The 24,075-nt window shown below is 50.8% G+C and overlaps 1 protein-coding gene across 5 annotated transcripts in view; it reads left to right on the top strand.

The window, feature by feature from the left end:
* The window catches only part of STX18 (syntaxin 18), a 123,386-nt gene that overhangs the window by 93,561 nt on the left and 5,750 nt on the right, over window positions 1-24,075 (top strand). For all 5 annotated transcript variants that reach the window (XM_043572979.1, XM_043572982.1, XM_043572981.1 and 2 more), the window contains 2 exons: window positions 6,430-6,545; window positions 16,117-16,205. In XM_043572979.1, coding sequence (XP_043428914.1) covers window positions 6,430-6,545; window positions 16,117-16,205 — 205 coding nt within the window. The remainder of the gene's footprint in view (window positions 1-6,429; window positions 6,546-16,116; window positions 16,206-24,075) is intronic.

The raw sequence follows: 24,075 nt of genomic DNA, 5'->3' as shown, positions 1-24,075 counted from the left end.
TGAGACCGAGCCCCACACCGGGCTCTGTGCTGACAGCATGGCGCCTGCTTGGGATTCTCTCTCCCCCTCTCTCTGCCCCTACTTTGCTTGTGTTCTTTCTCTCTCTCAAGTAAACTTAAAAAAAAAAAAAAGTAGAATGGCCATCCTTGCCTTGTCTGTTTAAGGGGCAAGGATTTAGTACGATGCTAGCTGTAGGTATTCTGATATATTCTGATATAGCTGCTCTATATCAGGTTAAGGAAATGCCCTTCTTTGTCACGCATTCCCAAGACTCCCCTCTGGTTCCGTGATTTGCTAGGAGGACTCCTAAAAATGCTGCTGGACTCATGGTTAAAGCATACAGATTAAAAGCAGCAAGGCTAAATAACAGGCATGTAAGACAAAGTCCCGGAGAAACCTAGATGAAGCTTCCAGTTGTCCTCTGAAAACCGCACCTAATTCTCCCGGCAATGAAAATGTGTGATGTCTGGCAACACGTACGGAGTATTGTCAACCGGGGAAGCTCGCTAGAGCCTTGGCACGCAGGGTTTTCACTGGGAGTCAGTCATGTAGGCACGGAGCACCCAAATAGCCGACCTTCGTTACTCCGTCTCCAGTCCCTCCAGAGGTCAGGTCCGCACAGTCTGGTCCGAGGCCCCCATCAGAGATCACATGGTTGGCATAAACTCTCTGGTGTGGTCCAAGGCTCCAGGTATACAAAAACATTGCTTATCAGGCAGGATATTCCAGGAGCATGGAGGTTTTCGTCCAGGAACTGGTCCAGGGCCAGCTTCTTTCTAATGGGCAGAGTTGGCACACCACAAACCTGCTGAGTCAACCTTTTCCTGCACACCTTCTAGTCCTAGTTTGTGAACGGTTTTTATCTTGAAGGGATCTTGAATTTTTCAAATGCTCTTTCTGCATCTAATGAGATGATATTGTGGTTTTCTTCTTTTCTTTTAATGTAGTGTATTACATTGATTTAAAAATGTGAAACCAACTTTGCATACCTGGGGTAAACCCCCCCTTGGTCATGATGCATGGTTGTGTTTATATATTATTAAATTCGGTTCGCTTATATTTTGTTAAGGAGATGTACATTTATGTTCGTGAAGGCGTTTGTCTAGTTTTCCTTTCTTGTAATGTCTTTGCTGGGTTTCCATACCAGAAACTCACAAAGTCTGTAATTGTTCTCTGTCCACTGGTGTTCAGGTCTACCGTATCCTGGCCTTTCTTCTCATTTTAGGGAGAAACATGGAGTCCCTCACCACAAAGTATGCGGTGAGCTGTGGGTTTTATGTCAGCATCTTAGCAGGTGCAGGACGTTCTCTCCTGCGCACAGTTCTTCCTCTTGTGTGCTTTGCCCCACAGCTGTGCGTGCACACGTTTTCGTGACGTCTTTCCGCGTTGGCGTAGCACTCCCAACGTGATACAGCCAGTGCCACAGCGATGGGCGTTCGGATTGTTTCCAGGCTTTGACTGTACTACAGTTGAATTACATAATTGTTACAATGAATGGCCTTGTACAAACCGTTTCATATTGTTTCTGTGTCTTTGGGATAGATTCACACAAGTAAGATTGTTGCATTAGTAATAGGTCTGTACGTTTTTTTTTAAATGTTTTATTTAGTTGAGAGAGAGAGAGAGAACAAGCAGGGGAGGGGCAGAGGGAGGGCAGAGACAGAGCGGGGTGCAGAAGTTTGGAAGCGGGCCCTGCGCTGATAACAGCGAGCCCATGTGGGACCCAGACTCACGAACTGCGAGATCACGACCTGAGCTGAAGTCAGACGCCCAACCGGCTGAGCTGCCCGGGTGCCCCCATATACATCACTAGATGTTACCACATTTCCCTCCATGGAACTTAACACCATTTGGCATTCATACCCATCAGTCTGTGAAAGTGTCTGCTTCTCCACAAACTGACCAACCCGCTAGTCTTGTGATTTTTTGCCAGTCTTCCAGAGCAAGAAATTATGTCCTGGTGTAGTTTTTAATATGCGTTATCTTTTTAAAATATGTTTTTATTTTTATTTTTATTTTTTTTATTTTTTTTTTTCCAACGTTTATTTATTTTTTTTGGGACAGAGAGAGACAGAGCATGAACGGGGGAGGGGCAGAGAGAGAGGGAGACACAGAATCGGAAACAGGCTCCAGGCTCTGAGCCATCAGTCCAGAGCCCGACGCGGGGCTCGAACTCACGGACCGCGAGATCGTGACCTGGCTGAAGTCGGACGCTTAACCGACTGCGCCACCCAGGCGCCCCTAAAATATGTTTTTAATATATTTTAATGTTAAATTTTAATATATTTTAATTTGAATATATTTAATACATTTTTTTTGAGAGAGAGTGCCTACATGTGTGTATGGGCGGAGGAGGGGCAGAGGGAGAGAGTGAGAGAGAGGGAGGGAGAATGAATGTTAAGCAGGCTCCACACTCAGCACAGAGCCCAACTCGGGGCTTGATCCCACAAGCACGAGATCACGCATGACCTGAGCCAAAATCAAGAGTCGAACCCTTAACCAACTGAGGCACCCAGGCGCCGCATGCATTATCTTATTTTGAGTGAGAGCAAGCATCTTTTCATATGTTTAACAGTTTTGGGTTCATAGCAAAATTGAGCCGAAAGTACAGGGAGGCTCTGTGCACCCCTCCCTGGTCCCGCTCACTCATATCCCCTGCTGTCGGCATCCCCCACCACTTCTGGTGTGTTTTTGCCAGGCAACAAAATATATCAAAAAATTTTTATGTAGTTAAATTCATCATTTTTTCCCTTCTTGCTTCTGGATTTTGAGTCATACGAACTTTTTTCCACACCTAGCTTAGAGAAGCATTCACCCGTGTGTTTCTCCCTCGTGTACGATTTATTATGTCTGTATCACTTGTGCATTTGGACTTGATCTTGGTGCGCAAAGTGAGGAAACTTTGATCCTTCAGCCCCCTTACTAAGCTTGTATCGTGTGCTAAATATCTACATGCATTTGAGCCTCTTTTTGAATTTTCTGTCAGTGGTTTGTCAGCCTTTCCAGGCCGTGATACCGCTCTCTCGTGTAGGGTTTTTCTGGGCACGTTTTGCTGGAAACATTCTCACGTCTATAGCACAGTTGAGTTTACAGTGAACACCACCTACCTGCCGTCAGTCATACCCTTTACGTTTTACTGCACGGTGCTTAGTCCTCTTACCTTCTTTATGTCTTTGACAGGGAGTTGTGAGCATCAGCAGCTCTGTCGTTAAGTACAGTTCGATATTTATTTACAGTTTTTCCTAACATCCTTGCATGTTTCCGAGTGAATTTCATAATTGATTTGGTCTGGCTTCAGGATGGGGGAGGGGAACCTGCTGATATTTCTATTCGGATCGGTATGCTTACATTTATAAATTAACTTAGGGAGAACCGACATCTTTTTTTTTTTTATGGCTAAAATAAATTTGTTATTTATTTATTTGTGTTTGTTTCCAGTTTTTATGTAAATTGCAGTTAGTCATCAAGCCCCGCGTTGGGTTCTGCACTGACAACGTGGAGCCTGCTTGGGATTCTCTCTCTTCTCTCTCTCCCCCTCTCCCCCCACCCCCGCCCAAAACAAATAAACATTAAATAAATCCCAGTTTACATACAGTGTATTGTTAGTTTCAGGTGTAGAATTCAGTGATTCAGCACTTGCATATCACACCTGGCGCTCATCAGAAGTGCCCTCCCCATCACCTGTGTAACCCATTCCCCCTGTCCTCCCCCCGTCCTCACCCCCACCTCCACTCCAGCAACCCTCCGTGTGTTCTCCATAGTTGAGAGTCTGTTTTATGCTTCGCCTCTCTCTTCCCATCACCCATGTTCATCTGTTTTGTTTCTTAAATTCCACGAGAACTGACATCTCTATGATATTTTCTTTTTCCAATCCAAGAACATGATATCTCTTTCCATTTGTTATAGGATATTTTTATATCTTTGAAGAAAATCTTTTAGTTTTTCACACATAGGCTTTGGGCTTTTCTTGTTCAGTTTATGCTGTGATACTTGTTGTCATTGTTAGTTGTTTATCTATTGTTTTGGCTATTGCAAATGGGGTCTTTTCCCCCTGAATCTTCTCACCGTAAGCCTGGCACTTTTTGACGAACATTTAAGCCATTGTTTTGTTACTACAAGCCGTGCTGTGATGGATATGTCTCTGTGTGTATTTGTGATGCTTGGAATAGCCGATAGATTTTCCAAAGGTGGCTGCATCCAAACATCGCATCCCACATGGTCTTACTAAAATCGACTTCGCCACTGCTCCGTTGAGAGGGAGATGTGAGGTCCGTGTCCCTCTCCTTGAGCCCGAGTGGACCATTGTCACTGCCTGGGCCGTGGTGTAGGACAGCAATGATGGTGTGACTCCTGCGGCTGTTATAAAAGGCACTGCTGCTTCTGCCATTGGCTCAGACGCTCCTCGCGCTGGGGAGACAACGTGGCCCCTGACAGGGAGACCGGCTCCGGGCCGGCACCCACCTGTAGGGGAGCCTTGTGAGGGAGCCTCGTCCCGATGAACCCGCCAGCCTCTGGCAAGCCTTTGGGTGACGCAGACCCAGCTGCCGTCGGGCTGCACCCCGTGAAGGACCGGGACTCGGAACCGCCCCGCCGAGCCACTCCCACATTTGTGGCCCCAGGCAAGCTGATGGACCGTACCGATTATTGCTGTTTCAAGGCACTGAGCTTTAGGGTGATTTGTTTCCCAGCCGTAGTAGCTGGATGTTTAGGACGGTTGATGCTACTGTTATTTTTGAGAATTCTTTTATGAATGTTGTAGCGGAACAGTTCCTAAACAGCTTTTCTCAGAACCCTTGTCTTTTCCCAAAACTCCATGAAAATGGTCTCTGCAGCCAGGTTTTTTGGAAGAGACGTCCTTTTGGGAAATTCACAACGTATATTAGGATATTAAAGGCTGAAAATGTGTAGAGTAAAATACCCATCCAGTAAAATAGCCACCCAGCTTCCTCAATTCGCTTGACCACAAGTCCTTCTCATGGGTCCTGATGGGTAGGATCCTCTTGATGGACTTGTTAGGAGCGTGGCCTTGGAGGCAGGTTCCCTGAGGTCACGTTCCGGCCCAGCCATTTACTGACCGTGTGACCTGGGAGAGTTTCCTAACTTCCATATACCTCGGTTTCCTCTTCTGTAAAAAGGTCATTAATACCATTACCTACCTCATAGGGACGTATGGCATTTAGTAAGTGTGTCCACACAGCATACTTAGAAAAATGCCCCGTACATAATAAGCCCTTAGTAAATGTTAGCTGGCATTGGCAAGATCATCCTTACACGTATTTACATTGTTCTTTTTATTTATATGCTTTCTGGCTGGTCATACAGAACTCCTCATGGATCATTCTGGCAGTCTGCCTGTCATTGCCGTAGTGCTGTGTGGATTCCAGTGAAGCTATTACAAGGCTTGTTTCATAATCAAGTTTTTTTCCCTTACTAGCTAATTACTGACGTTGTAAGGTATCCATTCAGGCAACCTGTATTTCCTTTTTTTTTTTTTTTAATGTTTATTTTTGAGCGAGGGTGTGCAATTGAGGAAGGGGCAGAAGAGAGGGGGACGGAGGATCCGAAGCAGGCTGCATGCTGACAGCAGTGAGCCTGATGTGGGGCTCAAACCAACGAACCACAAGGTCATGACCTGAGCCAAAGTTGGATGCTCAACCACCTAAGCCACTCAGGCGCCCACAAGCTGTATTTCTTAAACACTGAATCCCGGGTACTCATCTGGGACCTTGGGCTGTGAAGCAACCACGGCTTACGGCCCAGACCCCTGCTCCGAGAGCACACACCCCTGGGGAGTGGGGTAGGCAGTAAACAAGTGAACTGGGCCATTCCAGACCGGTGGCCGCTGTGAAGACAAGGGCTGTGGCATAGGGGGACGTGGGGGAGCCTGTCTGAGATCACAGGGTCGGAGAAGGCCTCTCTGGGTGAGTGCGATGAAGCCTGGCCCCCAGCTGAGGCCGTGCGGCCACAGGAGGAGACCTGGGGCGGCTGCCACGTGCAGAGGCCATGGCTCCTGAGACCAGTCGCTTCCATCCGGTGGATATTTTAAAGACTTGTGCTTTTACAGTTAACTCTTCTAAGATATTCCTTACATATACTACATAACGTGTGTGCCCGTGTGTGCATGTGTATGTATTTAGCCACACTTTTGCATTGGTGGGAACAGCTCCTGGATTGAACAGTCAGCTTTTGCCACGCAGCTGACTGCACTCGCCCCCCACCCCCACCCCCACCACGTGCAGGCAGTGACGCTGGCACCTTGTAGTGAGTGTCCCGCGGGAGGTGCGTTGGGATGGCTGCTGGTTAGCAACTCTGCTCTCTGGCGGAGAGCACAGAACAAGTGTGTGGGGGTCACGTGTGACTGCGTGTGTTGTCAGGACAGAATCTTGTACTTGTAGAAGCAACTTATGTGATTGCTAATTATTTATTTAGATCTAAGCTGGAACCGGAACCAAGGACAAAGACCAGGGCATCCGTGTCTTCTGAGAAAGTTTCACGGGATCATTCGCAAGACTCTGAAGAAAAATCTGTCACTGAAGAATATCCAGGTATGCGTCAGAATCTTCCTTATGACATGTTGGCACAAATACAAAGCAGACAAAGAAGGAACACAGTCCTAGACAGCTTGTGGTGTTTGTATTTGCATAAAGCTAGAGAAACACAGAAGGGCCAGCTCTTTTCTGTCCCGGTTGGAGCTAGTGACTATCGGGCTGGCACAGGGGGCTGCTGCAGTCACCTGGGAGCTGGCGGGGTCCAGGGAAGGGGCCTGAGTTGTGGTGCACCACGAGGGTGGGGACTGGAGACTGAGAACCAGGAAGAAAAGAAGAGCTCTCTGCCCGAGGAATAGTGCACGCCAGTCTCAGGGGCCCAGGCACCCACGTGCTGCGCCGTCCCCGTGATCTCGGCATACTGTTAGCGTTGACCCTGCCTGGCCGCCGTGTGTGGACAGCGTGTGCCTGGTTTGCTGTATCTCAGGTGTGGCGGCCGTGGAATTTTGCTTTGCGTGAATCCCGGGATGCTGGTGATCCAGGGGCCGAGAGTCAGTCCCCTCTTCCGTATTGTCACAGTGGCTCTCATTTACCGCTCGTCCCCCAGATGCCAGGCACTGCCCTGAATCTTTACGGACATCACCACCACCCTTAGAGCAGGCCTCTGGAATGCGTTTCATGAGCCTGTTTCTCAGATGAGCCTTCTGAAAGGTTCCGAGAGGTTGGGAAACTGAAAAGCTCATAAATGGTGGACCCAGGATTTATATGCCTCCCCATCTGATTTATTCCCTGCTTTTTACAAGAGAGGGGATTCAGAATGCAGCGTAGGAATGAGCTCCTGAAAGATGCCGGAGGCCCTTTCCGTGGTTGGGAACTGTGTCGGGGGGCAGGGAGACTGGTGTCTTGCCAGCCCCTTCACTGTGCTGGGTTCCTGCTGGGGCATCAACAGGTCGAGTCTCCTTGGGTCTTTGAGGTGGTGCTGTCGTCATGTATGTGTGAGGAAACCGAGAAACCAAGGAAGGGGCAGCACCTGAGTCACTCTTTGTAGAGCCCGAGCCCGTCCTCTCTGGTGGTTGCCTTGACCCCGTGGGCCAGAGGCTTTGCACACCTCCGTGTCCACTGGTCCCTAACGAGGGAGAACCCCGACATCACGCGTGAACTCACGGGGCCTGCCCTTCCTAAGACAATACACAGGGATACCGTGTTTGCATTTACTCAAACCAGACACAGCATACTCGTTTAATCATTCATTCATGCAAGAAGTATTGTTGGGGCTGACGAGAGTGGGGAGAAACCAGTGCAGATTCTTGGGGCCCAGCTGAGGGTAGATCTCACGTGAAGAGACGCAGCCAGTCTGCCCTCGCGGAGCCGGGTGACAGGAGAGATTGGGCCTGTCAGAGAGGTCAGAGACCTTGATATTTCAGTAAAGACCCAAGGGCAGTGAGGAGTGAGCCCCGTGTCTCCTGGGGGGAGAGTGTCACAGGCAGAGGACATTGGAAGTGCAGAGGCCCCGAGACGGGGGCCTGCCTCATGGTGGGGGAGCAGCCTGGAGGCTGGAGAGCAAGGGAGAGGGCAGGGGGCCACCCAGCCGGGAAATACCCAGGCACCAAAGTCACGGAGTCGAGGACTGTGTTACATTTTTTTTCTTAAATTTTTTTTTAATGTTTGTTTATTTTTGAGAGACAGCGTGAGCAGGGGAGGCGCAGAGAGGGAGGGAGAAATGAAATCCAAAGCAGTCTCCAGGCTCTGGGCTGTCAGCACAGAGCCTGATGTGGGGCTCGAACTCACAAACTGTGAGATCACGACCTGAGCTGACATCGGACACTCAACTGCCTGGGCCACCCAAGTGCCCTGGGGACTGTGGGTTTGACTCTGAAGGAGGTGGGAAGCTGTGGGGAGGTTTGCACAGAGCACTGCCAAACCCAGTTTGAGCAGGGCCCCTGTGGTTGCTCTGTTGAAGAGAAATAGTGACGTTAAGAGCCTGCCGCAGTCACCCGGAACAAGGTATTGGTGAGCACACACACATGGTGGCAGGGGAGTGGGGGGACGTGGTGGAGTTCTGGGTTCATTCTGAAAGTAGAGCCACAGAAATCGCTTCCTGTACGTAGACGTGAGAGGCAGGAGGGGTGGAGGAAGGCTGTGGCGGTTTTGACGAGGGACAGGTTTGCTGTCCTTCCCTGAGATGCGGAGATGGGTTTGATCAGGAGCTCAGTGTGGGGCTCGTTGACTTTGAGATGCTTGGCAGAGAGGTTGGTCGGGAGTTGGGTTTTTGAGTCTAGAGGTCAGGGGACAGGTCTGTAGGCAGCACCGATCCCCTGAGACAGGCTGGGGTCCCCCCAGAAGGAGGATGGTAAAGGGAAGATGAAGGACCGAGGCCTCCCAGCACCTCCCGTCTTCCCTGCTTTATCCTTCTCCCCGGCACGTACCGCTAGCCTTCTGTTTGTTGCAGTCATTTATATTCTTCAGGACCTGTCTCTCCTACTAAAACGTAGCTCCCACGAGGACAGGAATGTCTGTGTTTTGTTCACTGTTCTCACGCTGGCACCCAGAACAGTGCCTGACACCGAGGAAGTCAGTAAGTCTTCGTTGAGGAAAGCGGAGGAAGACGGGGAGGGAGGGAGGTGATTTGGAAGGCTGATTGCCTTTAGTTGCTGTGGAAGTGTTTCCGCATGTAAAAGGAACTAATGCCTCTGGGCAATAGAAAGTGAACGGTCAGAGTAAAAGAACACTCCCTCACAGTTTATGTTGTTATTGTAAAGTCAGCATTTGTTGTTTTATAATCACAAGTTATCACGAGTTATTCGCCCACCATATATTAAAATGGGAAAACTCTCCAGTTTAGCTTCTGACCCCTGCTTAGGACCCAGAATGGTTTGAAGACTGTCTCCCCTGGGGCATCGTGATCCCAGCTCCAACGCCTACTGGCACTGCTGAGCACCAGCTCCCCCATTTAAAAAATAATTTTTTTTTGAGAGACAGAGAGACAGGGCGCGAGTGGGGGAGGGGCAGAGAGGGAGGGAGACACAGAATCCGGAGCAGGTTCCAGGCTCCGAGCTTTCAGCACAGAGCCCGACACGGGGCTCAAACCCACGAACTGTGAGATCATGACCCGAACTGAAGTAAGACCCCTAACCGACTGAGCCACCCAGGCGCCCCACCAGTTCCCCCATCTTTAAAATGGGAGTGATGATATCTACCTTTCAGGGGTACAGGGGGGAGGGTGTGAGGTTGTCATTGGTGCTGCCTTTGCTTACTGCTCTCCTTGTGTGTTGAGACACTCCCCCACTCCCGTCTTGGTCCTAGGATGTCTTTCTGAGCTGCCCTACGGCCAGTCCTCTCCTGCCTTTTCCCCTTCAGCCTGGCACTTGCCTGCTTCTGCTGGCTCAGCCTCACTGTCCCCTCAACTCCACAGGCCACCCTTTCCTTCAAGGTCATTTGGTGATGCTTGTTATGCAGGCCTCTCTTCCTTGGTTACATGGAATCCCAAGGAATAATAATATCTGAACTGGCTCTTATTAAAAATGTACACAATGTACTGTATGTATAAATCCCTGCATATATAACAGATTTCTAAATACTTCGTATTGTTTTTTGCCAAAAGAAAGCTATTACCATACTGTAGCCCACCTTTATCTAGTTCCTGTTTGCAGGGGAAGAAAAAAAAAACATGGCTGCAGCATGGTGTCATGGAAGGGCTTACAGACTAGGCTGGTTTCACAGCCTGGCCTCTGTCCTGGGCTATGACCTGGACAATTTATTTAAACTCTGAGTCTGCACTTTCTTGTGGTACGGTGTAGCCGTGGTTTGTTGTGAGCATTATGTGAGCTAGCTTACCAAACCGCACATCTTACATTAGCGTGTGGATCCATCGCTCAACACCAAGGACTGGGCCGTATCCTTCTTCAGATTTAGCACTGGGTGGCAATTAGGTTGGCTCAGATACCAAATGAAATTAAAATGTAGATTAGGAAGGAAGTTTTTCCTATTCACCAACTACCTGATCTTGTATACAGAAAATTTCAAGGCATCTACCAAAATAAAGTAGTAAATTGGTTTGCCCAGGTTGCAGGATACAAAATCAATACACAAAAATCAGTTTAATTTTTATATATTCTCCGTGAACAATCTGAAAATGAAATTTAAGAGGCAACAATTCCCTTATAGCATCAAAAGGAATAAAGTACTTAGTAAATTCAACCACAGTGTAAAACTTCTACTTTGAAAATTATAAAACATTGTTGAAAGAAATTAAAGGTGACCCAAATAAATGGAAAAACTTCCCAAGATCGTGTCAATATACCCCAAACTGATCTACAGTTTTAGTGCATTCTTCATCAGAGTGCCAGCTGGCTTCTCTGTGGAAATTAACAGGTCGATTCTGAAATCCATGAGGGATGTACGAGGAACTCAAGATAGCCAGAACGGCCTTGAAAAAGAACACATAAGAGGACTCACACTTCCCAACTTCAGAACTCACAACAGAGCAGCAGTAACACAGGGTGCATATAGGATAGGTGTACAGAGCAGCGGGATTGAACTGAGAGCCCAGAACTAAAACCGTGTATGTGCGGCCAGCCGATTTCCGACAGGCGGGCCAAGACGCCTCACTGGGGTGGGAGCAGTCCCCTCAGGTGGTGCCGGGAGGAGGGGACAACCACACGCACAAGGGCGGCTCCACACTTAACCTCACCTTATACAAAAGTGAACTCAAAACAGACCAAAAACCTAAACGGATCTGGGACCTAAAAGCTCTTTGGGCCGAATCTTCCCGACCTCAGATCTGACCAAGGATTACTGAGGACAGGGCACCCAAAGCACAGGTGGCAACAGGAAAAGCCGAACAAATGGGCTCTCGTCAAAGTGAAACCCTTTTCTGCTGCTTCGACGGGCAGTGAAGCTAGAAAGTGAAAAGATCGCCCATAGAGTGGGAGCAGGTGTGTGTGGATCCCACACCCGATAAAGGGTCTGCGTCCAGAATGTACAAAGGATGCTTTAGACCCAACAACAAGACGATAAATCAAAAGCGGGCAGAGGATCTGAACAGAAATTTCTCCAAGGAAGACATACAGGTGGCCAGTGCACATGAAAAGATGCACATCGTTGGTCCTCGGGGAAATGGACATCAAAACCACAACGAGATGCCATCTCACACCCACCAGGACGACTACGCAGAGACAGGCACACCTCAGAGTCGCCGTGGATTCGGTTCCAGACCACCACACGGAAGGGAGTCAGAGGAAACTGTTGGCTTCCCAGTGCGTATGAAAGTCATGCGTACGCTTTATGGGGTCTGTTATGTGTGCAGCAGCATACGCGTAAAAGGACGGTGTGCATACCTTGATCAAAAAATACTGCTAAAAAAATAAAAAATAATAAAAAAATACTGCTAAAAAAAAATGCTGTCACGTGAGCTTTCAGTGAGTCATAGTCACTGATCACAGATCACCCTAACAGGTGCAGCAATCATGAAACGGTTTGAGATACTGTGAGAATTACCAAAATGCGACACAGAGACACGAAGTAAACAAACGCTGTTGGAAAAATGGTGCCAGCACACTGGCTTGACGCGGGGTTGCCGCGCACCTTGCATTTGGAAAACCAGCGCAGTGCACGAAAGTGAAGTCCGAGTCCAAGGTGAAGTCCAAGGTATGCCTGTGATAACGAGCGTGGACAAGGATGTGGCGAAATCAGAGCCTTCGTTCAGGTGGAAGCTCTCCAGGCAGAGGATCCAGCCAGTGGAAGGGTCGAGGGGGAAAGGGGGCCCGGCACATGGAAGCACACGCACACACGCACGGTGGGGAGGCACAGGAGGAGACAAGATGGAGGCAGAAGCCGCGTGGACAGGCCGTCCGGGCCGCAGTGAAGGTTTCCCTCTGATTCTGTGTCTGGACGTGTTCAGGCTGAGGATGGCAGGTCCGGCACGCGGTCCAAGCCTCTCTGCTGCATGGAGTGGGACGGAGTGAGGAAGAGGTGGCAGCTGTGGGCCTGTCCGGACAGATTGCGATGTGGGCACTGGGTGACAGGTGCAGGTCAGGGCAGTGGTGGAGACGAGGTGGTGGGCGGGAGGAATGCTCCAATTCCAGCCGTAGTTTGCAGCTGCAGACGAGTGAGTAGGTGGGATGGGACATGTGAGGGACAGAGCACCAAGGCTGGGGGCTTGAGCAGCAGGGTGGGGGGACTGCAGGGAGGAGAGAGGGAGGAAGAGGAGCCTGACAGCAAGACTGGGAAGAGCGGGGGGTGGGGGTGGGAGGCTGGGGGAGAGGGCGACACCAGGATTCTCGTCTACGCATGCTAGGTCTGAGCTGGCTGGTGGATTTTCAGGTGGAAACAGCCCGTTGTGGGAGTGAGCCTAGAACTCGGGGAGAGCCTCAGGCCTGGAGACGCTTGGGAGTCATGGGGAGGGGTCACGTGGAGCCCCAGGCTTGCGTCCCCCCCACCCCACCCCAAGAGCCCGTGGGGAAGGGGACAAGCTGTGCCCACCTCTGTGCGGCCCTGTTGTCTGGAGGCCCGTGACATTTCATCTCCATCCCGACCTTGATGCTGGGGGGGGGGGGGTCATTCTTGTTCCCCCAACTGTCCCCCACTTAGGGCCCACACATCTGCCCATGGACGTCATACTAAGTGGATCTACGGGTACAAGAAGGGCTTTTTAGGTTCGGGCTACAGGGAATCTTTTTGTCTCATCTTTTCGGTGTTTCATTTCTCCTCTGAAACATGAACTGTATTCTCAATAGTACTTTAGTGTAGGACTAGGCGGTGTAGTTCTAGGCAGAGGGTGCCTTCTTGCTTGCCACACTCCCGACTTTTAAAAAGCCACTAGCTTTGTGACTTTTTATTTAGTCTGGCATATCGGGGACCTCTGTGGTCAGGCAGACCTTCCGTCTACATCTGAGGTTCAGGCCTCTTCCATATTCTTACTGTGCCAGGATGAGACTTTGACATACCCGTTTGTAATTGGTTTGCTCACGTCGGTTTCCCCTGGTGCTAAGATGGGTGTGGCTATTTGTGAATACTGCCTGCACTTCTCAAATGAGCTCTGGTTCCTGCCTTCAGGGAACTCACAATTGATTGACGGGAGTGACCAGCTTCCAGCCCCTGAGAAGGTGACGCGTGTCCTGAGAGAGGGCACAGGTGGGAAGAACAGGGTCCACTCAGAGGGGACTTCAGGAGGCAGTGTCCTGAGAAATGAGTCTGGACCGAAAATGGAAGCTTTATCCTAGGCAGAGGGAACGGCATGTGAAATACTACAAGGCCAGAAAGCGTGGAGCCGTGTGGGACGCGGTTAGTGCAGCGCGTGCAAAGGGGAGGGTTCTGTGGGGACTGAGGCTGGGCCGTGCGAGGGCCTGTTGGGCCGAGAGCTTGCACGTGAGTCTTGGGGCTGGGCCACTGGAGGTCTGCATCGAGGACGGCGTGAAGAGCACGGTGCTTCAGGCCAGTTTTTATGACAGCAGGTCAGGGTGGCCCCCCGTGGCTGTCCACGTGAGCATGTTGTAGAGCGCGCGTCCTCTTAGCAAATTCTGTGTCCCAGCTCAGAGCTCCTGATGTGAATAGACGCTTCTCATCTTGGTGTTCTTCTCCGGAAGCAACATCAGAGGAGAAGCTTGACTCGGCTCCCATAACGAGGTCAAGCAGGAAACACAGGGCCCTTGGGGTGGGGGTGGGGTGAGTGAAATGTGCAGAGGTTCCTGCCTGAAGATGGCCTCTCAGAAAAACACCCGCCAGTTTCTAAAGGTGCTTTCAGCCTACGTTTTATGTATAAATTCTCCACGTTTATTATATTTACATGTATATTTAGTATATATACATCATATATAAACTTTATAAATACAGTTCTGGCAAAAACAGCCATTTTTTTTTTTTTAAACGTGCACAATGTTCTGGATACATGGAGGCTTTTTGTGATGATGTATCTGGAATAATAATACCTAAATTGGTGCTATCATACATTCTTTTCTCATATCATAGTCTCAAAACCAACACTCTGGACTTTCGCCCATCTCACGGGGCCGAGACCAACTATGGGAAAGTTACTGAGGTTGAGGGAGGAAAGAAAAAGAAGCCGTACCCAGCGCCCTGCTCACGAGCCTAGAGGCACCGCTGAGACACCAGACACAGTCATCTTTAGAAAGAGAGACCCCACAGGGTGCCTGGGTGGCTCAGTCAGTTCAGCATTCAACTCTTGGTTGCTGCTCAGGTCGTGATGTCACGGTTCATGAGATCGAGCCCCATGTCGGGCTCTGCATGGACAGCGTGGATGGAGCCTGCTTGGGATTCTCTCTCTCCCTCTCTTTGCCCCTCCTCTGCTAGCTCTCTCATAAAATAAGTAAATTAACTTAAAAAAAAAAAAAAGACCCCATTACAGTCTCCATCAAGGGTGGGTCACTTCCATCCACTGCCCTGTTCCCACTGCACACTCCTTTTGACCTCGCGGGCCTCTCTAACGTGCTGGTGCAGCCCTTCCTAGGAGCCCGAGCCATTGGTGCACTTCATCAAGCATCCATCACGCATTTGTGATTGCAGTTAAAAAGTTCTCTAAAAGGTCCAGTCAACAACAGTTGATGCGCGGGCATCCGTCCCGGGGTACACCCGGAGCCTCCAAGTACGGACTGGCACACGGAGCGATTGTACCACGGAGAGATCCAGATGAGCGAAGGGTTATCCATGGGGTGACGGGACATGAAGAACCATGTATCCTTGCAGTGGAATATCCTGCAGCATTTCAAGAGAATGAGGCAGATCTATGTGACGGATTCGGGATAATCTCCCAAATACAGTGAAGTCCTACACGGCAAGTTTTATAAGCCACTGTGTACACACACTGGATTGAAGTGGGGGTGGTGGTGCAGAGAATTACATAGGTGTTTGTATGCGAACACACTGGGTAAGGTCTGTGAGGCCACACCAAATGCTAACAGTGGTTCCTTCTGGGGGAGGAATAGGATTAGGGAGTGGTAGGTCCTGGCTTGGCGTTTTTTTTTTTTTTTTTTAATTTTTTAACGTTTATTTATTTTTGAGACAGAGACAGAGCATGAACGGGGGGAGGGTCAGAGAGAGGGAGACACAGAATCTGAAGCAGGCTCCAGGCTCTGAGCTGTCAGCACAGAGCCCGACGAGGGGCTCAAACTCACAGACCCCGAGATCGTGACCTGAGCCAAAGTAGGAGGCTTAACCGACTGAGTCACCCAGGCACCCCTGTCCTGGCGTTTTTTTTTTAGTGAAAATACCCTTATATTGCAGTGTTTAAACAGTAGAGGGAGGGCATGCGTGAGCTTGTGTTTTGTGGTAAAACACACTTGAAGACTGGCCCTTTGGTTTGCAGCCATTGCTGAAGTCACTGTGGCACTGAGACTGTGCAGGGGGCGCCTTCTGCCCACGCGCACACGCGTGGGCACACGCACACGCACCTAATGCACGCACAAGCTTAAACAGTGTAGAAGGGTCATGGTACAGCGCCTGAGTATGAGCCAGCAGATGATCGAGTGTGGACAAGCTGTAAGAGCTCATGCTTGCAGTGTGCCTGCATCCCAAGCCAGCATCAGCACCGTCTAAAAGGAAGTATTTTGCCTTCTGTTTCTCTTTTCTTTCTTTTCTTCTTCCTCTTCTTCTTCTTTTTTTTTTTTTTCTTTAACAGAAAAGATTCCGGCTGAATCCCAACCCGAATTGGGCACGTGGGGAGACGGCAAAGGTGAAGACGAATTATCCCCAGAAGAAATACAGATGGTAAGGCTGCTCTCTGCCCAGTCGGGTGTTGTTAACTAGTGTTGGTAAGACTGTTTCCCCAAGTAGGAGGTCATCCTAAACGCCTTTGCCCTGATTGCTATAGCGAGTTTTCAAAATTATAAACACATATTGTGGATACAACTTTTCCACCTGATTTCCTAGTTCTTCATATGCTTTTCATAAGTTTTAAATTTGCCGTAGCATAATTAAGGAAGAAATTGCCTTGGAATGATTGTACTAATATTAGATTCCTTTTCAGCTGTAGTAAAATAGTCCTCCAGACTAAATGGGTCTTTTATAATTACCGCTGTGCTGCTTTTTAATTGTTTGAACTGCCGACGCTATGCTAACGCGGAGAGAGCAGAAGTAATGCCTGAAAAATGTAGTCACACCTTGACTGCTAAGGTCCAGTTGCCAATTGTAGGTTGTCCGCTCTGGGTGAGTTTCAAAAGGAAACTGACAGTTTTGGCAGGAGCTCCCGCCAGCTCCTTGAGAGCAGTGTCTGCCCACAGTGCGTCTGGACGTTGGCGTGACGGAGCCCAAGGGAATACGCCGTCTGTGGTTGGGAGCAGACGTTTCCTAGCGCTGCCCTGGCGGAAGGCTGTCCTCGGCCTGAAGAGCGGGGAAGCTGGTTCCCACGCGGTGTGCTTTCAGTGGCTGTCCCTGACAAATGACAGCAACTCACTTCACACCATGGTTGACAGTGGACAGAACTTTTCCAGGGCTCGTTTTCTCCCTGGTCCTGTTCACGATCGTGTTCAGAGGTGGTGGGGCATTACCGTCTCCTTTCAACTTTGGCAGAATCAGTAGAGTGTCTGGCCCAAGGTCCCCCGGTTGTTAATAAGCGGTAGAGCTTATGACTGATCGGTTCACACATTTCTAACCCAAGTCGCCTGTGGAAGAAGAGAAGTAGAGCTCTGAGCCGAAGCCCTGTCACGTCAGAACAGGGTCCGGGCGCGTCCCAGCCTCGAGCCTCTCCGACTGAGGCACTCGTGTTGCCAGCCTCTTCCTCTTCACTGCTGTCTTCGTGTCTTGCACGTCCCAGGTGGTACGTCCTCAGAGAGGCCTTCCCGGCCACCCAGTCTGCGGCAGCCCCCGGCCACTCTGTCCCCGTACCCCACTTTATTCCCTCATCCCTCCCCTAGAACACAAGTGCCACGAGAGCAGGAACTTTTCCGCTTTCGTTGCCGTATTCCCAGAGCCTAGAGTGGTTTTTTGAGTGGGTGAGTGCCTTTGATGAGTATAAACTACAGGCAGGATCACCAGTAAGAACTCTGAGATATGCAAGCTTTAAGTTATTACTATTATTATGTACACTTATGAATGCTCCCTAAATGCCAAGCCGGTATGCATGTTGTCTTACTTGATCTTTATAACAGTCCAGTGAAGTAGGAATTATCCCTGTGTACACATGAAAAAGAATAAGGCACAAAACCTCTAAAGCCCTCCACGGTCACCGAGCCAGTAGAACAGGCAAGCCGCGTCCTGTGCCCTGAGCCCTGCACTTTTCCCCTGTGTCATAGTTCACGAGAGTCCCGGTGGGATCTGGGAGTGTAAGGGAGTGTAGCCTGTGTAGGAGCCTCGGGGAAAACTGACACGGATAGGCTGGCAGAGGAGCGAGCCACGCTGGGCCCACTGAGAGATGTCACATGCACAAGTCTGCAGGCAGGGCCCCTCGAGAGTGGCCAGGTGCGCGTGCCTGTTCTCTTGAACGCTGGCTGCCGAGGGCAGAGAACTGGCTCAGAACCTTCTTGCTCTCCAGACTTCCTGTTTCTTCTCCAAACCTGACCCACTTGGTGTGGTTGCTGTTGTTTGTTGTTGTTGTTTTCGTTTTTATATTATTATTTATTTTCGAGAAAGCGCCAGTGGGGAGGGGCATAGAAAGAGGGGGAGACAGAATCCGAAGCAGGCTCCAGGCTCTGAACTGTCAGCACAGAGCCCAGTGCGGGGCTTGAACTCACGGACCGCGAGATCATGACCTGAGCTGAAGTCGGACGCTTCACCGACTGAGCCACCTGGCCACCCCAGGCCTGACCCACTTGTGGCCCCCTCACCGTTGCACTAGTGACTGAGTGAGCTGACCGGGAGGTTCTTGCATCGCGGTGCCAGGCACACGGCAGGTGCTCACAGGCTCCCTCAGCCTTTCCCCTTCGGTGTGGCAGGCGGTGAGGAGACACAGGCAGGCTCTCCCTTGAACAGGATGGATGGGACTGGGCAGAGCTCGGGCTCCTGGGTCACAGCTGCGCGTGTGCAGAGAGGACGGTGGTGTGCGTGCCACACTCACAGCAGCGTGAAAGGTCATGCAGGGGGCAGTGGCAGCTCGATGTGTATTTTATACACAGCACAGTTTCACATTTATTCCCCCCCCCCCCCCTCCCCGCCCAGGTTGAGTGGTGTCCTGTCCGGGCTCCGAAGCACAAAACTGATTGCAGTGATGGTACTCTTAGCCGTGACTTTCCTGGGACTTCCTTGGGGTGTCCCCTCAGAACCTGTGGTACTTCGTCTGGAATAATCAGCAGGGCTATCTTTGTTCATTACAGACAAAAATAGCTGTCTTGACGGACCAAAACAGCTTCAAACGGCTCACCAGGCCCCTGCCGTTCTCCAGATTCTCCCGGGTTCCAGAGTGCACCCTCTGACCTTGAGTAGGTGCTCACCGCTCCCCAGACTCAGATGTGGGAGCCAGAGGCCTCGAGAGTGGAGGGTGGCCAGGGAAAGGCTGCAGTGGGGATCCTAGTTAGTCAGGAGGTGATGAGGGGCTGGCCAGGGCGCGGCAGTGGAGGCAGAAAGGAGAGGTGCAGGGGACTGGGCTGGGCTGGGCTGGGAGGAGAAGGAGCCTGGAGCTTTCTGACTTGGGAAGACAATGCAGGCAGTCAGAAGGGAGAGGCGGCTGGGTGGGGCAGGGATGCTGAATTCCATTTGAGACCCGTGGGTGTTCGAGGCGCCTCTGGGACATCCAGGGCAAGTGTCTGGTGGGCAGTGGCCTGGATGCTCAGGCTGGAGACGTGAATGTGGGAGGCATCCTACTGCTGATGTCCGAAACTGTGCGTGCTGGGGAGAGAGGGGAGAGGCCGAGGACGCCCCCTGGGGACTCTCCACTGGGAGGCAGGCGGAGGCAGAGAAGCCAACAAGTCAAAGTAAAGGACAGTTAGGTCACACCCCCTTCTTATAGCCAAATGATGGCAAGTTTCTTAAAATCTCACCTTTTTTTCTTCAGTTTGTACAAAATAATTTTCTTAATGGAAATAATGGCTTAATATTTCCCTCAAATTATGTAACAGGACCACATCTCTTCGCTAGAGAAAAAAATATGTGTAACTCTGCTTCTTGAATGCATTTGTACATAAGCAGAGTATACTTCATAAAGGAAGTAGCTAGAATAAGTCATCTGTTTGCCAGAGAAGTTTGCCTTTCTCCTGCTGGTCGTGGTGAGCATAGGCAGTTTGTTAACCTTGCCGATGCGCGACCTTTGGAAGCCTCTGGGCACGTGGTGGGGTGGACCAGACGAAGGCGCGTGGCAGGGGCGCCTCGTCCACTGATGCTCCGTCCCACTGAGAGATGATGAATGAGCGTGGGCTCAGGGACCTGGCAGAGTTGCTTACCAATCCTCTGTATCACGTCCTGTCTGTGTAGTTTGGGGCAAGAAAACTAGCCTTCCTGCACTTCAGTATGGCAAGAATCAGCACCCCATGGAATGGTCGGGAATGCAGTAGCGGATAGAGGGTGCCTTGTGGAGTGTGGGGCACATAGTAATGTCTGCTCGGCCGGCGGTGGCCCCCACGCTGGGACGCTGGCTCTGTCCCTGTGCACACCTGCGTTCACTGCACATGTCCGGGATGTGGTTGGAGCTAATGCAGGTGAAGAAGAAAGGTTCACGTCATAAAGCTTTTCTGTGCATAATGACTGTTGACGCCCCATGTTCCCTCTTCTGTGTCCTGTCCTGAGTGGCGGTCTAAAAACATGTTACTGACCATTCCCAGTGATGCGGGTTATTTCAGGGTCCCAGTCTCAGTGACTAAAGCAGTCAGAACCGGCAAGAGTTCCCTCATTTGTGTTGTTTTACTGCCAGTGGGTGGGCAGAAGGCTGTAACGTTCAGAACTTCCATGGCAAGCTCTTAAGTGTTCACTTAACTCCTCTTGTAATTGGGAACAATAGCCAAGTACCACATCTTACGGGCTGACTAACCCAAATCTTACTTAACAGGCTCAAGCCTGAAAATGAAGAGAAATAAATACAACACTATTGGTTTTAAATTGGAAAGTGTTGTAGCAAATTGTGGTCATAATTCATAATCACTGTTTTGGAATTTTTCCTCAGGGTAAAATAATGAATTAAGCCCTATAATATCAATTTAATTCATTATTTCACCCACAGGAGCAGTTGTTACGTGTCCCAAAATGGTTGCTGAGTGTTATGTGATTTGCACACTGAATTTCCATTTATAACTCCTGATGCAGGTATATTAACGTTTGAGTTACCATAAGCAGATGTTTTGCGGTCAGGCTGAGTGGGACCAGATTGTTTTCTGATGTTACATAGAGAAAATACCTCCTTTGTAAGCCTGCATTCAGTTTACTCGCCTCAAGTGAAACCACCTGCATTTATTGATGTATCCCTTAGGATAATTTTTAAAGCCATGCGCATGACTTCTGTTCCTAAATCTGCATGAAAGGTGTCCCTAGCCCTCGTCCTCTGTGGTAGGCCGCTGGAAGCACCAGGTGGGTGGCTGGCAGGGCTCGTGATCTGGGCCCAAACTCAGCTCCTGGCAAGAACTGTTGGTAGAATCTGGGCACCACGCAGCCGAGGGCTGAGGTCCACACCCCGGGGAGGTTTCAGGTTCGCAGGGGTAGCGGTGGGGATGGAGGTGAGGGTCACAGAGCCATGTGAACGCAGGCGTTTGGCATAGATGAGGCGCATCTGAAGAACCGGAGAGGTCCTGGGCCATGGTGGTGGGGGCAGACTGCTCTCTAGGCCGAGCCCCTGTGGGTCCCAGCCCCTGTGGGTTCCTAGTCTTTGGTCCAGTTAGCTGCTCTTGCCTCTTTGCAATGCAAACAACTTCTTGTGGCTTCATCTTGTACCCAAAGGCCTTTTGTAGGAGTGATTTTCTTTTTAAAACTATAGTAAAGAGGATTAGATTAGAAAAGGATTTCTGTAACAGTGTATTCACAGTGTGGATTTGTATCCCTTAAAGGAGATAATAAGCCCTTTTCGGGCCCTCTGTTTGGAAATCTGACTTCTAAATGGAATGAGGCAGTTAATACTGCCTAACACGCATGTAACACACAACACATGCCAAGTACGGCCCTGACCGCTTGAGTGTTTATTAATGTCGCCACCCCGTGTGGTAGGGACTGTCGCTGGCCCCATTTTACAGCGAGCTCCCAGGTCCTAGGCCTTTAAATGTGGTGCCTGCCGCCATGCTTGAGCGGTCAGGGGAACTTGCTCCAGACATCCGTCTGTGTTGAGCGAAAGCACTGCATTTTGGTAGGAGACCAAACAGTATGGAGTGGAAGGAGCCACGGCAGGAGGCCCACACAGACAGGCTGGCTGCTGTCATGCCTCTCGGGCCCTGCTTGTCCACCTTCCTTGTCCTGCAGGCCTCGTGTCCCGCTTTCCAGTGCCTCACAGAACCGGGGGCCCTGTGACAGGCAGGCCGGTCTTCCCCGGGCGGGGGGGTGTGGCGGCGGGGTTCCCCACCCCTGTCCTTGGTGCTGACTGTGGAGACCAGGCCTCCTTGGCTACTGCACCTTGTGAGGTCCCTGTCCCTCTGGGGGACGGATGCCACGCCAGCCAGCTGCCAGCGAGCCCCAGTGAATGCTGTGTGAGTGCCCCAGGTCCCGCTCAAGTCACAGTGCCCTCTAAAATTTGAAACCAGAGAGGTGGAAGGGGCCTTCAGAATATTTCATGACTCATTTTGCGTATCTGGAATCTCAGTCCCAGGAGATTAATAATAGTTAACATTTAGTGGGGGCTTTGTATGTGCCACGCACTCTGTACGCAACTTTACATGCATTATTAGCGCGTCTTTCTCTAGTAAGTACTGTCTCCATCCCATTTTAGTGACAAAGACAGAGGCACAGAAAAGTTACCTGCCCAAGGGCATATAGCTTTGAAGGTAAAGGAGCCATCATCATCCCTCCCCACCCTCGGCATCAGGCAGGAAAGGATAAGAATCACCACGTCTGTTCACAAAGAGGCCCTGTCACGTGACAGGCCGGACAGAAGCCAGTGACTGGTCCAGGGGTCAGTCACCCCAGGAGTTCCCATTGAGGGAGGCCACAGGGGCTGGCTCGCTGAAGTCCCGGGCGTGTCCACCAACTGCCCCTGCCGGCCGGCACCTGCCTCTCCCTGCCTTCCTCTGCAGAGGAGGAGTGAGGTGTACAGGTCGGCCATCAAGACAGCATCGGAAACCACCCTGAAATGTGGCACAGGTGAATGTTGTCAGCGGCCTGGCCATTACCTGATCTGCCTGAGCCCTGCCACACCCCATTAAGTGGGTCCCTCGCACCTGGCTATGGGAAAAACAGGTGGTGTTTTTGAAGACACAGCTCCATTGTAACCCCCGCCCCCAAATGGGGGCCGCTTTCCGTAAAGGTCCTGGGCACGCCAAACTCTCCCCTCAGCCCTGTCACCGCTTGATCCCTCGAGGCATTTGTTTCTTTTGCTCCGCCCCCCTTTGCTCCCCCCCCCCCCAGTGGGTACTTCTCAGGTGGCATTAAGAACCCATAGGTTGAAAGGAAATCAGAGCCAGAATCTGATCCTGCTGCTGACAGGAGTCCTTCAGAAGTAACAGCTCCCCAGAACCCCGAGAGGGGGAGTGGGTGCCTCATGCCCAGAGCTGGGGAGGGGACAGAGAGGGCTTTGTTCCGGGGGACATTCCCACAATAAACCACCTCAAACCCCTAGTCTTGCTTAGGAGTAGTTTAGAAAGCATAAAAGTTCTGAGGATTTAAAAGGACAGGGCCGTATTTTGTCATTAAAAAAATAAGAAAATGCCCCCTATCCCAGCCCCCCGAGAAAAACCCTGAGTAATACCTGGGAGAATTAGTGAAAGTAAATGAGCACCTACATGCTGAAGTAATTGTTTTTTTCCTTAAATTACTGGGCTCTGAAGTAACTGTTGAGTTGACAGCTAACAGGGCTGATAGTTTCAAACTCAAGAGTGAAGTTTTTATTCCCTTAAATAGCCTGATTTCATAATTAGAAGGGCCGTCCTGGTACCGTGTCAGCATCCTGCCCGTGCTTGAGGCGGCCCAGCAGAGCGCCCCCCGCCGGCCCTTCTGGAAACTGTGCCGGCCCACCCATTTTCTGACCCAGTAGGTCTGGGGTGCAGTGGAGGCCCCTTTGTGATTTGACAAGCAGGGGGACTGACAACCGGTGCCCTGCAGTGTGGTAGGCCCTGCATTGTGCTGGGGCCAGAGGAGAAAGCCCCACCCCAGGCGGGAAGACGGCCCCCCAACAGGGGCAAGAAGTGTAGCGATGGATCAAGTGCAGGGGAGTTTTATATTATAAAGGACAGGAGATGGTAGAAGGTGATTAAACCTGCCTTGGTGCGTCTGGTCACTAGGAAGGTGCCTCGGCTGGGTTTCGAGGAAACAGTCGGAGCCCCCCCGCGGGGTGGGGGGTTGGTGCGCGGCGGCCTCCATCAGCTCTCAGCTAGTCTGCGCAGGGGTGAGGCAGTGGGCTGCAGGAGAAGGCTGCACCTCAGCGCTGGTCTACAGGGCCACGGACAGGGCCGGCCTGGTGCGGTGTGACGTGACTGGCATCTTACATCACTCTGATGGAGGGGTGGGGGGCAGATTGGAAGAGAGTGAGAGGTGATGAGGGCAGAGCACAGGCACCAGGGAGGGAATGGATGCAGCAAGGGTG

This window comes from Prionailurus bengalensis, chromosome B1 (assembly GCF_016509475.1).
Source record: "Prionailurus bengalensis isolate Pbe53 chromosome B1, Fcat_Pben_1.1_paternal_pri, whole genome shotgun sequence".
Classification (NCBI taxonomy): domain Eukaryota; kingdom Metazoa; phylum Chordata; class Mammalia; order Carnivora; family Felidae; genus Prionailurus; species Prionailurus bengalensis.
Note: the sequence above shows the minus strand (reverse complement) of the source record. Positions and strands in the feature narration are given on the sequence as shown.